This window comes from Helicoverpa armigera, chromosome 14 (genome assembly GCF_030705265.1).
Source record: "Helicoverpa armigera isolate CAAS_96S chromosome 14, ASM3070526v1, whole genome shotgun sequence".
Classification (NCBI taxonomy): domain Eukaryota; kingdom Metazoa; phylum Arthropoda; class Insecta; order Lepidoptera; family Noctuidae; genus Helicoverpa; species Helicoverpa armigera.
The window spans coordinates 490,677-509,481 of record NC_087133.1 but is presented as its reverse complement, the minus strand read 5'-3'; the positions used below and the strand labels follow the sequence as shown (position 1 = coordinate 509,481).

At 34.7% G+C, this 18,805-nt stretch overlaps 1 protein-coding gene across 1 annotated transcript; it reads left to right on the top strand.

Annotated features, from left to right (window-relative positions):
* Positions 1 to 2,772: 2,772 nt before the first annotated feature.
* LOC110378266 (scavenger receptor class B member 1) lies at positions 2,773 to 13,532 on the top strand. Its single transcript, XM_064037941.1, has 11 exons — positions 2,773 to 2,946; positions 7,517 to 7,617; positions 7,864 to 7,958; positions 8,378 to 8,541; positions 10,045 to 10,192; positions 10,564 to 10,764; positions 11,070 to 11,188; positions 11,651 to 11,919; positions 12,174 to 12,292; positions 12,631 to 12,756; positions 13,065 to 13,532. Exons 2-11 carry the CDS (start codon positions 7,545 to 7,547, stop codon positions 13,302 to 13,304), a joined length of 1,554 nt encoding a protein of 517 aa, XP_063894011.1. The 5' UTR covers positions 2,773 to 2,946; positions 7,517 to 7,544; the 3' UTR covers positions 13,305 to 13,532.
* Positions 13,533 to 18,805: the final 5,273 nt, after the last annotated feature.

The following is an 18,805-nucleotide window of genomic DNA, read 5'->3' as shown; positions in this document are numbered from 1 at the left end:
ACAGTTTAAATATATTCTCCTGTAAACAGTTGGGAAGCTACATACTAACGTTCGTAACAACACCGTAACAATGTCACTCACACACGCATGAGCTCGATGCACGACGCTCAGTACTGACCGTCGTGAGCACCGATAGCACCGATAGAAGCTCGCCGATGCACATGCGTGTGTGAGTGTCATTTTTACGAACGTTAGTACGTATCTTCACAGTTTTACATCTTTATTCTGTGATCACTGAAGATCGCATCCTTCGTTAAAGAATCAGAACACTGTCTAAGTACATGATAAACGCATGTCAGTAACTTGAAAAATACTGATTGTTTTTACAAAATATGCATTAAAAAAATCGTAATCAATCATTGATAACATTTATTTTGATATGTATTGATTTTTTTTAAATATTGTGTACTGCACGACAAAGGACATTGTTCAATTTTGGCCTAAGAACCGATGTGAATATAAATTATACTATAATTTTCATTTTTTTTTATATTGTTTGAAACATATTTTAGTATTCCACGGACACTTCAAATAAATAAATTCTAAATAAAAAGTTGGGTCACAATTATTGATGCCTTATAAAATGTTTCCGTTAGCCAGTGCTGCCAGTTTTGGAAGTTTTCGCGATTTCGGTAAATACGGATCGAACTGAGGACCTCCTTTCCGAAGTCGGTTATTAAAATTAGTTGGTAACACTTTATTCATTTAAATACCTAAACTGACTAGCTAGAAAAAAAACTAGTATTCTATATGTTTTAAGCGAAATCGCGAATTTCTAGCTTGGCATTCGAGTAGGATTATAGTTTTCGTAATTGGCAACACTGGTGTACTTCAGTCAGTTTGCCACATTGACATATGTTTGCCAGAAGTCAGTTTGATTGCTTTGCGACTATCGTTTCTTTTGTGATTTTCTATGCGTTTCATGGTTTTATTCTAACAACTTTGGCTTGATTACGGACTCCGATTAGATTGCGTACTTGGTAGACTCGGCTGTGTGTAAAGGACTGGATTTTCCTGGCATTTTCGGATATTGCTCTGTCTGTGATCGAATTTAGTTGTATTATAATTACAACAATGGATGGAGAATATATGTAGTATATTGTATAAATTGTGGATCTGCTGGAGGTTCTTTGGTATTAGAAAACGAAGATATACTTCGTTGCATACAACAATGGACTGTTCCCCGTATGGTAAGTGGTCTACGAAAGTGTTTTTCTAATTTTGATAAGAATATTACTACCGACTTATGTTTTCATAAGCACACAATTTCTCGGTTTTCAAATCAATTGCCACAATTGCAAGTTACTAATGTTTTATTGTATTTATTTATTACAGGTTAAAGCTCATGACCTTGTATGTACGACGTGTTGGTCTGAAGCAGTCGAGCATAATAAGATGCAATGCACTGTTGGACGCAATTGTGTACTTTGTAAGAAGCTCCTACCATCAGGCATCACTGTTGCAATTGTATCGTTGGGTGTAAAATAGTGGGCTGTTGTGCCCACATAATGACTATTATCTGGTATTTAAGCTGGGCGAGATACCAAAATTCAATTGAACCCCCTGCTCAGTTCTTAAATAATATATTATTGAGAAATATTGATGATTAAAAACCTTTAATTGAATATAAATATTGTTTTTATTGCACATCCTCGAAAACCTCTTTCATTGTTATTGGTAAACCTTACTTTAACTGTTAAATTATTTTGTGTGGTAATGACATTTTTAGTATGGTCTGTGCCTTCTTGGTAATAGACCGCGGGTTCGATTCCCGCCTTATGGCATGTAGATAGCTAGGTAACTGTCTAATATAAAAGTAGTAACAATCATTTAAATAAAATAATGCTCTATCGTAATAATATCGATATTTTATGAATTGTGGTGAATGGAACTTTTCCATTTTGGATACTTATGCGTTTTATCACAAATCCAAAGTGGATTCACTATATATTAAGAAACGTAACGTTGAAAGCAAAAGCGTTTAGGTAGTTGTTTTTCACAAAAATTCTAAGCATTTATGAAAACTAGCCACACGCCCCGTCTTCGCACGGTGGCAATGTAAAACCTTGGTGTAAGCTTCCTCTTGACCTACTCTATCTATTAAAAAAAATCGCACCCAAATCCATTGCGTAGTTTTAAAGATCTAAGCATTCATAGGGACAGACAGAAAATGCAACTTTGTAAAATGATAATTGTCAAAGAGTTATCTTAAACTTGTCTAGGTACTATCTCTTTTCCTAGTATCTAGTAGAGTAGTCTTTTCCTAGATCTAGAAGAGAACATACAGAGCTGTACATAGTATTGTTGATATTTTGTATTAGTTTGATAATACTACTCTGATATTTCACGCAAGCTTGGTTATTTTTTATTTATAACCTCAAAATATTAACTTTTTTCGTAATTATTTTAGTTTCCTGAAGTGTCCGTTCGTGAAAACTTATTTCATAGGATTCCATATAATTTTAAGATTTTATAGAAGTCACTTTCCATTCGAACGGTTCTTAGGCAGAACATGTATGGAGCCGGAACAATGTCCTTTCTTTAGGTGTATATTGCTTAATTTCAAATTCAAATTATTTCGTAGGTATAGGTAACAAAGAGTTAAAAACCAAAAAAAAAAACAAAGAATAAGAGAAAAGCTGTGTCGCAGTCATTAGTACCAAAATTTTTTTATTATATACCAAAATTATTTTATTATTAAAAAAAAAAAAAGAAAAAAATACTAAAACATTTACAAAAAAAAATATATAAAAATATTTTTCGTCTGTTTAACTTAACTGTTATCTACAGGGTGAGTGAGTGCTGTCTAAACAAGTTCGCGTGTAAAGTATTATATAACAGTGATAAACCCGCGACGGATCAGTTTTGGCGGTGACTGTACGCAGCTAACTTGTTGTGCGTAAGTCCGTGATGTTATGTGGATTTGCGAATTATTGTGATTTTTAGGTAAGTACATATATCTGGAAATAACTTAGTTTTTATGATCTACTTACTTAGGGCACATTTTACCCGGTTGCAGAAAGTAGTTCTTCTAGCACGTGGGAGTAGGAGAACAGATTCATAGTATTTTTATAAACGTAAAAATAACTAATTTGGTATAGTAGAGATAGAAGAGCATGGAAAAAAATAAGTACTAACTCCATAGCAAAGTGATCGAAAGCTCTAGGGTTAAACTGGTGGTACTAGATTCGATGCTCAGGTCAGCTAAGTGGTTAGTGGTTGTCAGTGTAGCAAAAGTGTTATATTTAATAACAGTTTTTATCACGTTTTATTTATTTTATAAGGCCACATGACTCAATGTACCTATATCAAAAAGAAATAAAATTTATAATTAGCTTTCCAGTCACAAATCATTGAACCAATTATTTATTTGATCATAAAAAATCCCGCGAACTTGAAAGTTCAATGTTACTTTTAAATAAAGGGTTAAACCACAAAATAACCTTAATCAGAGGTTTTAAATTAAAGGTATAAAAAATCATATAAACGTAACCTTCCGAATTGTATTTAGGTTACTAAGAAGTTTATTAAAATAACGTTTTATGGAAAGAGGAAAAAAAAAACAAAAAACTGTCCTTATATTTGAGAAGCTTTCTTTGTTTTTTCCCACAATTAATCTTTAAACAACAATGCAATATTACCTACTAGTTTATCATATACTATTTACATTATTTAAACAACACGTGACGTTTTGCTGTATGTTGATAGTTCACGTTATTAAACTCATTAAGTTAATTTTATCGCAAAATAATAATCAGGCCTTCCCTAAAACGTTTGATGACCTTACAAGCACGTTTTTAGCCGACCTCAGTGAAGAGGGGTTATTGTTTTCTTTGTGTACAAATACACATGAGCTTCATCACTGTTGCCTGAAAAGCTTCCAGTAGAATAGTAGTAATAATATACCTACTTTACATAGTTAAAGGATAAGAATAAGAATTAGAAAAAAATATTAGAAAAATGGATTTGTCACATTACACAAAACGTATAAGTTTGTATATAGGATATATAGATGGCTGTCTTAATGATTATTACGCTATCGCTAAAACTACTAAACAGATATGATGAAACTCTACATATAATAATAGTTAAAGCTGAATGCATAGGCATCAGCAAAACATAGGTCTTTTTATCCGGGTGATAGAAGTAGTTAGTTAAAATTTGACGGGGCTGAAACTATGAGTGGAATCTAAGTACGTAATAGTACGTATGTATGTCCCTTATGTATAAAGTTCCATTAACTAATGCAGAAAATAGTAACCTACCTAGGGATGCAGCTGAAACTACGCGTTGAAGATCTTACCTATGTAGTAATATATATGTTATGGACCATGTGATTAATTCGGGCATTATTTATAATGCCCGAGCATTATGCATAATGTCTAGCTTTATCGGGCCAAGTGATTAATAACTATCTTAACTTCATTATTTATCACATTGCACGGGCATTATTATATTGCTACATGATAGTTGGGCAATTTGATAATAAAGCTATATTTTATGCGGTGCGAGGGTGGCAGTTGTTCTAATAAATAAATCCTGTTACTTGCTACATATTTTATGATTATTGTTAAAATTATATGTTCTATTTTAATTGAAAATTACAAGTCTAGCCACAAAATTATTAATTGGGCAATTGTCATCTGATTTACTTACTCGGCCTCGTTTTTCTTGATCTCATTTTTCTTGGCTCGTTTTTTTTATGGTAGAATTTAATTTGGATTCAAAACATTGTATTAAAAACTGAACTTAGTGACGAAAACGAATCGCTGCAAAACCGACTCCACGTAGTCTTGTCTGCCCTACCCCTAGAGTGCAATTCAAAAGCGCGTAGGCACGGAGGGGCGAGGCGACCTGCGAGCTGAGGCGCAGGTAGTTGAAGCGGTCGCCGCCGCGGCTGAGGCTGGCCAGCAAGCCGAAGCTGCGGTGGTGAGCGTGAAAACCATCTGCGACGATAAGCTCGCATGGGACCGCCGGAGCCCCGCAGCGCCGGAGCCGTGACAGAAGCCATGCTTGCTGCAGGTTGCATGCTTACTTCCATGCTGGGTCAATTAATATGGGATGTGTTATGTTAAAAAAATGAAATTAAATATGTTTGTATTACTTTGCCCAAAAGGTCACGGGCAATATGTATAGTGCCCGGTCAATTTGATTATTTGAATAATTATTATCAAATTGCACTCTCATATTGGGCATTTTTCATAATGACCGGGCATTATGTATACTGCCCAATTTATCACTTGGTCCATAACATATATACTATGTAGTAACATAGGACTAAGTATAGCCCAGGTTCACCGACTACATTTAAAATGTCCGTTTTTCTTAAATCAACTGAAAATTTAACGTGTTACAATGAAAACACAGTTTTTTTAAAGAAAACTGACGCTTATGTGCCAAAAAGCACTGATTACAGAGTTTTTATATTGACCTAACTAACTCGTATATGATTTTACGTAAACTAGTGACCCCGGCAGTGTTTTAGGTCATCATATTTTTTTGGACTGCTAATCAGTTATGCTTGCATATCTCTGGTTAGACCTTCTGGAATATATGTTTTTTTTTCTAAACATTCAGTCTACACGTGTTTTGCTTAAATAGGGAAATTCGTTATTTACCTAGGTTATTGAATTTCAAATCTTACAGGTGGAAATCATATAAAATACAAAAACGTTTGACTTCAGTAATATACTTGCCATAAAGCTGCTATGTCTGAGAAATACTTATTAATGCTGATGACGCATCAGAATAGGTTGAGCCAGAGGTTAAATAATTGCACACAAACATTCACGCAGGTCAAACTAAGAGCCTCCCCTTTTTAAGTCCATTGAAAATGTACCTATAGTAACTCGTAAACCACAAAAATCACGGAAATATCATGGGGTACCGTGTTGTGCCCTTGAACAATCAAGATTTTACTATTGAACGACTTCTTTCTGACCACCATTAGAAAACATAATTGAATTGGAATTTGATCGGATTTTATCAAATGGGTCATCCGTCTCAATCCCATTGCGTACCTACGATTGAAGAAGATTAGATATTCGTCACATATGTATACTTATAAGTTTCATAACAAACAGTGTTAGTTTATAGATATTAGAAGATAATATATACATAGTATCAGAACGGTGCACGCATTTTTTATATTAATTGTTTTTGTTTGTTGTACAGAGTACTTAGGTAAAGTTTATTTTTAATATTTTTTTGGCGTGCCGTCCTCATCTAATTTTAACTTGCTTAAATATTTTTTATTTCTGGTAGGTACAGTGTTGACATTGTCGATGAACCGATAAAAATAAATGTAAGTTTAATTATTCTTTAAAATATTTGATTTCCAATAATGGCGTCCTTGTGAAAAACTACGTAGTGATTTTAATGGTAAGCAAATTGTAAAATAAGCTAACCCCATTATGTTAGCCCCTTCCCATTAAAAATGCCAAATAGACTCTTAGCTAGCTTAACAAAAAACTTAGACAAAAAATTAAAAAGTTCGTTTTTAAAGACGATAAAAAATGTGTCGTAACTTTAGAGCCAATTTGTGACAATTTATTTTTATGTTAATTATTTAATCCGCAATAAAATACCTAGTTATTTCATCAAGTTCACACCATGACGCCTCGTTCAAAAAAACGTGATTTTTTACTGTAAATCAATATTAATAGTTTCCTAAACCTGTTTTGTTGTCTCTACATAAGTTACTAACAAGTTTAATAACCCCATGTATATGCATGCCTATAAATATTTATTTGCAATATAAAGGTTTTTTACCTAAGTATTTAAAACCTTCCTCAATAAATAGTCTTTATTCTTCTTCCTGTCCTGTTCTCAATTTTGTTTGGAGTCGGCGCAATAAGTCTTCCATTTTCATTCTTCCCTGTCACTAGTCATACAGACACTCACTGCTTTCTTATTCATGTCATCTTTCAGGCAATCCAGCCATCGTTATAAAATAGGCTATCTAATTAACACTGAAATATATATTTTCTGAATACATATTTTTCAAATCGTTCCGTTAGTTCCTGACTTTAGCCCTGATCTAAACCAACTCTTCAGCATTACAATGTTAGTAGGTATAGGTATATTTATTTACATTTAATGATAGTTATCATTTACACGCGACTTCGTCTATATCTCCAGACAATTAATACCAATTAACGAGATAAACATACAATGTTATGACTAGAAAAATGTGCCAATATGATAAACTAAGCATAGTCATTCCTTTTAAATAATAATTATACGTAGCATAGGACAAAGTGCCAGTAGTTAATCATACTCAAACTCATCTACTTAAATAAATAGCTGACTTCAATAAATAAAATTACAAAAAGAGAGTTTCGTGCTTAAAACTGTAATTATTATTATTTTGATATACCTCAGCTATTAGATTAATTCAATAGTTAAAAACCGGGTCCTCCAAACACTGTTACAATAAATTAATCTTAAAAGCCTATTTCCAATTCAAATGAAATATGTATAAGTAATACGAATTAACAACGGTTATTTATTTCAGGTCCCTAGTGTAGATAACCACTAACCAAATGAAGGAAAAAAACTTCAAAATGGGTTACATCACCAAAGGAAATGACGAGCCAATAACAACTGCTGTTAAAAGTAAGATATATTTCAATAACTAAAACCCAAGTTCGTCGACAGTATAAACAGTTAGTTTTCCTTACGAAATTTCACGTATCTACAATTTTCAAAGTAAACAGTTGCTTTAAGAAAATTAAGCGGTTGTGTCGTCGGTGATTATGGACCTAATTATTATTATAGCCCAATAATAAATCAGCTTAAGTAACTCAAAACATGATACACGTGAAATGAAAATGCTTCATAAGTTTTTTTTTATGTTTTCAGTAAAGCTCGTGGTGTGTTTGGTGATCGGAACATTATTCCTGTCTGCAGTCATACTGAGCATCATTGTAGACCCCTTGCGATTATTATTTATTTATGTAAGTATACCTAAGCATATAAGAAATGCACCTTGCATATAACTAAATATTAATTTCATACTTTCTTTACTCTTGTCTTTACTCAGTGGTTTAGTAAGGGTCACGTATCGATTCCCGGGCTGGGAATTGAATTCTACTCAGTATGTAACAGTCGTTCTTATTCCAAGTCAGAGGCCGTCAGGCAGATTTAAGAATACTCTGACACTAGGGCTTGTAAGGTGACTAAAGCGAGCCTTTCACCAACTATATGGGAGCCAGTTTCCAGCCTAACCGGATGCAGCTGAGTACCAGTGTGCCACAAGGAGCGACTGCCATATCAGACCTCCTCAACCCAGTTACCCGAGTCACCCTATACCCCTTGGTTAGACTGGTGTCTGACTTGGTATTTTACTCGTATTATCTGAATGTTATTCTTACAGTCGGCTCGCGTAGACTACGGTACAGCAGTCCACGAGGCCATGAGTCAGGAGGTGGACAGCCTGCACCTGTCGGCCTACATCTTCAACATCACCAATGCTGAGCAGTTCCTCAGCGGGGAGGATGACAGGCTGAAGGTGGAGGAAATTGGGCCTTTTACTTATCAGTAAGTTATTCTTATATCCTTACTAGATACAGATTCACTCGAGTAACTAGAAATAAACTACGTACTCTGATGAAAAGTAGTAGCCTTCCTCGATAATTGGACTATCTAATGGTGTCTACACACCAAAGCCGCTGATGCCGGCGGCACAGCCCGGCGGCCCAACCCGCCGGCCGTATTTTGTACAATCATGCGGCATGATTGTACAAAATACGGCCGGCGGCTTGAGCCGCCGGGCTGTGCCGCCGGCCTCAGCGGCTTTGGTGTGTAGACACCTTAAGACTGACAGAATTTTCCAATCGATTCAGTAGTTATTGAGATGAGTAAGCTCGTTTGAACAACAAGTCTTTATTTTTATAATCTACTGGTTGACCCAACAAACTTCGTATCGTTTAAACCTTCCCCGGACCTCTACAAACATTTTAAAACCAAAATTAACCAAATCGGTCCAGCCATTCTCGAGTTTTAGTGAGACTAACGAACAGCAATTCATTTTTATATATAAGAAGACTAGCTCCACGTGGTTTCATCCGTGTCCCTTGAGAAATAGGTAGGTACTGCCCATATCGGCATAAAACATAGCCTTATTTCAGCGCAGTTAATGTAGCGTCCTAACAGTGAAATCATTTTTCAAATCGCGCGGATTTTTTTCAATACTAATAAAAATAATCAATTCAAAAAAACAAACAATCAAATCTTTCCTTTTTATATTTTAGCAAGTACCTATGTAGACAAATTAATCAGCGGTGGAAAACTTTTATTTTGTTCTGTGCAACAGACAAAAACAACGTCTTACGTAGATACTGTTCTATCTCTATTACAAATCACTTTTTATCATGTCTTACCTATTCAAACGCGAATCAAACTTGATTATTCAGCTGCTTTGAATCATAATAAGTTGATAAACCTACATTAGATAATCGAGCGACCAGTCGATCGATTAAGTAAACTTCAATTAAGTATTGACTAATTAATCTGGCTTCTAGTTCACCTAGGTTAGGACAACTAAATCTGTCTTCATGCTAATATGACTTAATTACGTACTTGGAATAAATACCATTTTGTTTACTGGGCAAGGCATCTTGTTTTTTTTAGATCGTCACATTAATTTTACTTTGATTTATGAATTGCTAGCTGTTTTGCACTGTTTCACCCTCGTCTAGGGGACCTTCTTCCCTTATCCGGATAAAAAGTAAACTATGCCCTTATTCAGTCTCCAAAAAATATATTCATTACTTAGTTATTTTGTGATAGAACATACCAGAGAGTTACTATCGTTGCGTTTTGAATGGGTTCTTTTTAGTTTAAAAAAAATTGGACTCTATAGGCTTTATCTTTTAGGAAATACGTAACGTATGTTTGTAAATAAAAAGATTTTGCTTATCTATAATTCCAAGGATGAGTTGATAACTTATAATTATCTTAAGTATATTTCCACGCGTATTTTTGGCAATAACAAAATATTTCATTCATTTGTTTTTTATTTGTTCAATTGATATGTTTCAGAGAGAATCGTACGAATGAAGACTTGGAGATAGACCTGGAAGCTGGTGTGATGAGGTACACTCCTCGTCATAAGGTCACCTTCCTTCCCGAAGAGTCAGTCGGCAGACCTGAGGATATTATGGTCACCGTGCCGAATGTTGCTATGCTGGTGAGATTCCTTGTCTAGTATTGAAAGCACATATAATTTGTAAAAGAAAATATTACATACTGGTTTTGGCCAGTATTTCACCCGCTTCTTGGGGTAACTATGTACTTCCTGCACTTGGACAATAGGTAGCCCTAAGTGTAGTTCTGTGCCTGTTCAAAACGCGTTCTGTGGTTTGCTCATGACTTATTTTTATATTACTTAGTTAATTTCTTTTGGATAATATTTCGGTACACCAATGTAAATACCAGTAGAATTTCCTTTCAAGCAAAGTACTTTAATTGAAATTGAGATTTATTTTAAAGGTCAGTTGTTTGGAAATCATTTATCAACAAATTTACCAGAAAAATAATCCATCTATCATCAATTTTCAGAGCATGGGTTCCATGGTGTCAACCTACGGTTACTTCGCACGCATGGGGTTCAACATGCTGACCTCCCAGCTGGACAGTAAGCCAACTATCCAGATATCTGCCCAGGACTACCTGTGGGGGTATGAAGAACCCCTCATTAATCTGGGTAACACTGTGCTGCCTGGGTGGATTAACTTCGATAAAATGGGTGTTTTGGATAGGGTGAGTATTTTTTAGGACGTAACATTTTCGTCTAGTTAGAAAACATCTAAAATTAAAGATATATTTCTTTTAATTTTGATTGGAAGGCACTTAGGCAGCAGAGAGAAAAGAAGCTTCTTCTACTTCACTTTTCCTTTCTATTAACCGATACCTACTGTCAAAATAAATGTGAAATTCATGTGTGCATTAACATAAAGCTTTACTTTTCAAAACGTAAGGTGTACAACGGTTAAGGCCAAAATCTGTAACGTTGAAAACACTATAGTACTTAGTACCTACCTCATATTTTAATTTAATGTTTCCAGCTGTACGATGAAAGTATACCATTCCGTGTGGAAGTGAGTGCCACCGATGAAGACAAGTTCATGATCAAGACTATTGACGGCATCGGTGGCCTGTCAGCTTGGGGATATCCCGAAACAAGGTGCGCTGTTCATGACAATACTTACTTGCTACTTAATATAATAAATGCGAAAGTTTGGTTTATGCACTCTCATTGAAACTGGTGAAGAGATTGAGATATCGTGAGTGAAATCGCGAGAGATAGCAGTAAATATTTTTTTCCTAAGTTCTTACGCTTTACCTGATAAACTGTGTGTAGGTAAAGAGAGCAGTTAACAATTTATTTTACTTATTTAGTTAACCATTTCTACACAAACTAAACACATGACAGAAAAAGTAATCACATAGAATAGTACAAAGATGCTGCTTATTTCTAATGATAATTTATTACTAAGTAGTTTTATTAATACAATACGACCTTTCCCTGTACTTTGGATGCGTTCACGCTCATTCATCCCACATGCACTATTGCACACAGCAGCAGTAACTACTGACCACTATATCATATCAGCCTTCATTTGTTCAACACCTTTTCCTCTTCCAGCTCAAGTTGCAACAGCTTCAACGGCTCGTTCGAAGGCATAGGCTACCCCCCCGACATGTCCCCTCACCGGCCTCTCAAGATCTACCGCAACGTCCTCTGTCGATTCATGGAGCTGGAGTACCAGGGCCAGAAGACCATGGACTTCGGCATTGAGGGCATGACCTACAAGTTCTCTAACAGGAGTTTCAGTCAGATTGAGGAGAATGAGTGCCTTTGCAGTAAAGGAGTTTGTTTTGAAGGCGTCACTGACATGTCTTCTTGTATGTATGGTGAGTTGAAATTTGTTAATCTTTTTTTAGGGTATATGGAGGATGGTAAAATTTCCTTCATTACCTACTAATAAAGGATACAGTTTGTATCCTTGTTTTTCTATTTCTAGCTTTCTTTAGATACTCACATCCATATAAATATGGTTAAATCTGAAATAATTTTTTTTTGTGGAAAACTGGCTTCCACCCACGCAATGACTTCCTGCATGACACATTCACGCACATGAATTAAAATATATTGTTTATGTGTTTAGGTTTACCGCTGGTCCTATCAAACGCCCATTTCCTGGATGCAAGCCCTTCGTTATATGATCGCATCGAGGGTCTTACTCCCAATGAAGAGGATCACGGCAGTTCGTTAATTGTTGAACCAGTAAGTATATTTAATACTTCTTAGAGGAAAGTTTATGACTTCTGACGATTTGAAAATTATAGAACTCTGTGTTATTGCTGGGGAGTTTGTTCCACCACATCTTCTTCCCAGCAAAAACACAATCGAACTGGTAAAGGGCGAGTGTTTTGGGGGCCTGTCTCATGAAAAATGTTGTCCAACTGTTTTTGAAGCTGTTTTGAATAAATACATTTTGATAGTTCAAGAGATCGATTTATTTAGCATTGATATCGAAATAAATCGAAATATATTAGAATTATTTTGATAAATATATTTATAATTATAATTTATTTTCATTTGAATGTATTTCCTCCCCTCAGCTATTTGGCATGGTGATGGCTACTAAGTTCTCAGTGCAAGTGAGCGTGATGATGCGCGACGTGGAGTTCAACTCCAAGCTGAGCAGCTTCTCAGACATGCTCGTGCCCATCATCAATGTTAAAATTGTAAGTATCGGCTTTATGGTCATCAACCACTTTAAAGTGACTTCTCACTACACAAATGATCAGAATGCAGGTTTCCATAAATTGCACTAGTAAATCAAACATCTATATCTAGAAGTGTGTCAAAAATATTTGTGAAACATTCCTTAACAATGAAGATTCTGTGACCCTAAACTTCTGCCCTAGGCTGTGATGATTGGCATTCATTGAAGAAGGCCCTCGGTTAGCAGTGGACAGCCATTATCTGATACTAAAACACTTAACTAAATATGAGTGATTGCCCTTTATAACTTTAAATGTGTATTTTTCAGGTACAACCAAAATTGCAAGACAAACAGATCTCAACACTACGAATGGTCCACATCTATATTCCCTACGTCTTCCTAGGCTTTCAAATTGTGCTAGTTATAGCTGGTGTCCTCCTCGTCTCCTACTCCTCAAAACAGCTGTACTGGAACTGCGTACCTTCTAGAAGAAAAGGCATATCTTATAGTGCAGACCCGAAAGATGTAAAAGAAGTATTCGTGGTAGAACCGCTGATGAACAGATAATTGAAAACAACGCCATCTATTGGTGTAGTTTAAAAGTAATTTTAAAACGAAAGTGATTGGCGCGTTTAAACTGAAGAGTGATTGGTGAATTGACCAAAGAATTGGTTTTTATTGTAATTTAGGCTAATTTACTGTGGAAGTTACCTATGTAGATGTTATTATGCATAAGACTGTACATAAATAAATTTAAATTAATTTTAAGTAATAAAATAAATAATTTACACAAAACACTTTTTTGTCATGTTTTTTGCTCATCCTTACATGGGCATGTAAACACATATATAAGTAAAATAATAAAAGGTTTCCTGTCGGTATTAGGTACTTATGTACCCAGACCCAGAAACTTGAACTGCCCTCTCACAAATACACAGAGATAATGCAAGTAGGTAGGTACTAAATATCCAAAAAGCCATATAGTAAGTATCAAAAAGTAGTTCAGACATAACAAGTAATGCTTACCTAGTAGGAAAGGAAAGAACAATTACAGAGCAAAAAATAAACTATACTAATATAATAAAGATGAAACCTTTTTTTTGCTTGTTTGCACTCCGAAACTTCTGAACCGATTTGAAAAATTCTTTCACTGTTGGAAGGCTACTCTCTTCCCGAGTAACAATTCACACGGGACGCCGCGAAGCCGCGAGAAATCAGCTAGTTTTGAATAAAAACACTTATTTACATCAGAAGCTTTTTGTGGCAGTCTTGACCTCCGATATCTTGATCCATAATTAAGTGTGGGAAATTCTCCGAGCTCAAAATAATTTGAAGAAAATACCCCAGTACTCGTTACGACAGACGTAATTCCGCTCCTCTAATAAACAAACAGCCGGATTTTTTTGCATCCTAAAAAATGTAAACATCCGTATTTAGAACCTCCCGCTTTTTGGGTAGTCGTAGAAAGAGCATCTGTCCTTTTTTTGTTAGAAAGAAGAAAGTATTAGTAAAAATTATGGTATGAGTATGGGTATGAGTTTTCGGTATACTTAAGCCTTCATTAAGGTGTCAATATTGACGATAATACAAGCAGTTTTTTTGCAAATTTTTGACTTACAACAACATACATACTTAACATACAACTAAATACTTAGACACCTACAGTATTCTTATTCTTTATTGTACACAAAAACATATAAAAATACACACAACACAGAGAAGACATGTACAAAGGCGAGCTTAACCCAGAACTGGGTTCTCTAACAGCAAACCTTAGAGCGATAGAGAGATGCGATAGGGAAGAGAAAATTAAAAAGTGCACAACATTAAACAAAAGAAAGATAAAACTACATAACATAAAATATATACCTATAAATAAAATATAAAATATAATAAATAAATAAATACATACATACAAATAAGGTCATGTTGACAGGAAATGTTCTTTAATTCGTCTCTTGAAGACATCTAACGATGTGCTGTCACGTATACTGTGAGGCAGAGCGTTCCAAAGCCTCACAGCGCGAACAGTGAAGGATCCATCATAACGGCTCGAAGTATGAGGAGGGACACGGAGTAGAAGAGATGAAGAGGAGCGACAGGGTTTGCCTCTAGGAACAAGGAACTCGAAGCGTTCCTTAAGATAATTTGGAGCGTTGGGATTGTGAAGAAGAGAGAAAAGAAAAGACAGAATATGAGCATCTCGACGCTGCCGAATTGGCAGCCACTTCAGCTGGCTCCGGAATTCAGACACATGGTCGTATTTCCGGAGGCCAAAAATGAAGCGGATGCACAGATTCTGCAGACGCTCGAGTTTGTTAAGAAGTTCCTCAGTCGCATCAAGGAAACAGACATCGGCATAATCTAAAAGAGGGAGAAGAAGCGACTGAGCGAGAGTAATTTTTGTCGGAAAAGGCAGGAACTTCTGGAGACGTTTGAGTGACTGAAACGAGCAAAATACCCTTCTGCTTACTTCTGCAACGTGTGAACCCCAGGATAAATGACAGTCCATAATTACTCCCAAGTTCTTGACCGTAGAAGAGTATGGGATTGCAACGCTATCATATGAGACCGGTGGTGGTGAAGACAGCTTATTAAGGAAATATCTGCCACCAATAATGAGAGCTTGTGACTTGGCAGGATTGACTAGAAGCCCGAAATCCTTAGCCCATTGACTTATGTTTCTAAGATCATTATTGATGGCATCAATTGCTTTCGGTAGCTCTTCAAGTTTGAAGTGTTGATAAAGCTGCAAGTCATCTGCATAGAGATGGTAATGCGAAACTAGTGACTTAGTGATGGCGTTTATAAAAACAGTGATTAATAAATTATTACTAAGTACTTACTTAAATGCAAAAACCACAAATATTTACGAGGTTATGCAAAGGGCGGACATACAATTATGTAAAAAAAAGAAATAATATTTATTTATTATAAGCAATATAAACAACATTGGACAAATAAATCAAAATTGTCACAATCACACAAATTCTGATGACGTCGTTTAAGCAAAGAGAATGATGATTTATATTAATTAACCGGTTTCAAAAATAGACGTTTTAAATTCGTGGGGGTTTTTTAAAGGTATTTTTGGGTTTAGGATAGGGTGCATCGACTTGACACCTAAGGCCCAAGTACCTACACCGACAACATAAACGTACGTTTTCTTAAAATAATTGTTTTCTTATTATGTTAAGAAGAACGGATATTTATGCTGTCTTTGAACTTGGGCCTTAGACGGTTTCATAAAATTCTTATCAGAAAGGGTTCTGTTCTTCATTTTGAATTCACGTTAAGATTTAAGTCGGGACATCTGTGAATCTTTGACAGTTGCAGACCGCCCGCCTTTCACCGCTTCCTATGTGTTTTTGCCGAGAAGAAGTGGTGAAACAAACTTCCTATCAACACTATATTTGTATTATGCGCCTTAAACTGAATTATATTATTTACTTGCAGTTTTTCAGTTTTCAGTTTTAAGCAGTTTAGGTTCCCGAAAGAGACCACTATTATTCCATGAACCAATATTACGTCAATCGGTTTAGCCGATTTATCAAACGAGGTCCGAATGTAGATAAAATAAAAAATATAGGTACACAAAGCTCCTCAACACACTGAAAATTGAACCAGTTTTTCTCCAGACACGAATTATGTAATAGTAATTATTCATTGCTTTTTGTACGTGAATAAACAGCTTATCTCTTACGTAAATGTAAAATACGTATTGTTTTATTTTTCTCTAGGTAAGTATATTAGTTTTTCTATGTTTTATTTTTGTACATGTTAATTAGATCATTCTTAAAATATAATTAATTAGGTGATGAGATGTGACTAAAACCACCGAAGAATAACTAAGATCTTTATGATTGTATGTTTATAATATTTGACACTATACAATTTTAGTAAATAAATACCTGAATGCAGTATTTTATATTTGTAATTTTTTGCTTAAAATCGCTTAATGACTATTTATTATATGCACTTTTTGCATTAGAGATTTGTCATGATTGTTTACACTTGCGAACAATTTACACGCAAATAAATATATTTTCATTACGGAACCCAAAAAAACTAAGGCAAGGAATTATAATACGTAGATATATATAAAGCAGACAACTTGTATAAAGAATGAAACTTGAAATTATAAAGTTAGTTCAGGAAACGGAGTGAACCTCGCGACATTGGCATTACATTGAAAATACTTAGGTACTAAAACTAAAGTTCTAACAAAGTTAGTTTTTATTTAATCTGTGACGCAGTTAATATTTTTATTTTATTTTAATTAATAATAATATGGTGTTTAATTGATAGTGTGTGCTGTTTTTGAAAGTACCTATATTTTGGAGTTTACGCGGATTAATGTAAGTATTTATAAATTTTCAGCCCTCGTAGTATAAATAGGTAGGTAATCTATGCCTACTAATATAATACAGACGAAACATTTTCTCTTTGTCTGGACCCCAAAGCTTCCGAAATTACTGAACCGAGTTGAAAATTTATTTAACTGTCGAAAAGCTACACTCTTCCCGAGTAGCATAGGCCTAAATCAAATTGTTTATTTTGCAAAGAATATGGGTACAAAATAAGATGGCAAAATTCATATTCTTATAATAGACGCATTTTTCTAAAAATATCATTTCTTTCAGGCAATCTAACCGACTACACAAAGATCTCTAAACAACTACATTACAAAATTACATTTTTACATTTCAGAAATTAAATAAATTAAATTAGAAAATCCATTGTTAATTAATCTGTGTAACAAGTCATCATTATCTGTCGAGCCTTTTCCCAACTATATTGGGGTCAGCTTCCAGTCTAACTGTATGCTGCTGAGCACCTACCATTGTTTTACATGAAGCGACTGCCTATCTGACTTAAAATACCCATTTACCTACACAGGCAACCCGATACACTCCTTATTGACTGGATATCTCGGGCTTTAAACTACTCTTAACGCCTGAAATAGATATTCAAATGACAGCAGTGGAGGAACATACCAGCTTTGTCATATGGTCACCCATCCCTAGACCGAATACGCAAAGCGTTGCTGATCGACCGACCCATTTGTTATTTAATTTATAAACGAGCTTCTAAAAGTTTCTATAAAGTTCTATTTATCTCACTTTCATTTGCGTCACTGACAAGTTTTTTATAATATTTTTAAAACTGTGATCCGATGAATTATTCATTTTTGTTAACTGTGACAGACACCAAAATGTTGATTGTGCATTCATTAAAATAGTTTAGCACGAAGGATTAGCACTAAGGTTAAATATTATTTTTATCTAGCTAAATAATTTAATTCTCACACCTATTGTTTTTTAGACACAGAAGTACTTACTTGTTGCTTTTTTAATCCCACGGATATATTTTAATATTTATTTATCTATAATCTACGTCATACGACATTTTTTAGTACAATAGTTAGAAGTCTAGACTTCGTATTTAATTATCTAGGTATGCTAAAATGAGGAACCTTGTCTGTTTTCCTATTTTTACTGTCAAAAATTCGTGTTTATAATAGACACGGGTGATAGGGAAAGAAAATGATAGGTACAAATCAATCAGTCGTTCAGTCGGTTAGACTGGAAGCTGACCTTAACATAGTTGGGAAAAGGCTCGGCAGATGACTGCTTACAAATTAAAAGCATTTTAAGTATGGGGGTGAAGTTAAGGGTCTATTCTAACTTGAAAAATAAATGTTTTGAATATAATAATGTCAGTCCAATTATTTTTATTTTGATGCTCTTTATGATATAAAGAACTTGATGTTCGCAAAAACAAGAATAGGTATTATTTATTATATAAAGGCACGCATGCGCATTGCAATTCTTGACACGTTTTATGTTGTTTACATAGTTATGTACAATTAAATCGTATTTCTAAGAATTGCAACTTAAGCAAAGAAAATCCAATGGATAAACTTAATAGTAAAGTATATAGAGTTAACTAATTTAAATAATATTTAGCTCTAGGCACCACTCTAAATCTTATTAGATTAGAATTAATTTATGCAAGAATCGGTTTAGGTAAAAAAAATTGTCTCCAAAACTTAGGTATATTTGGTA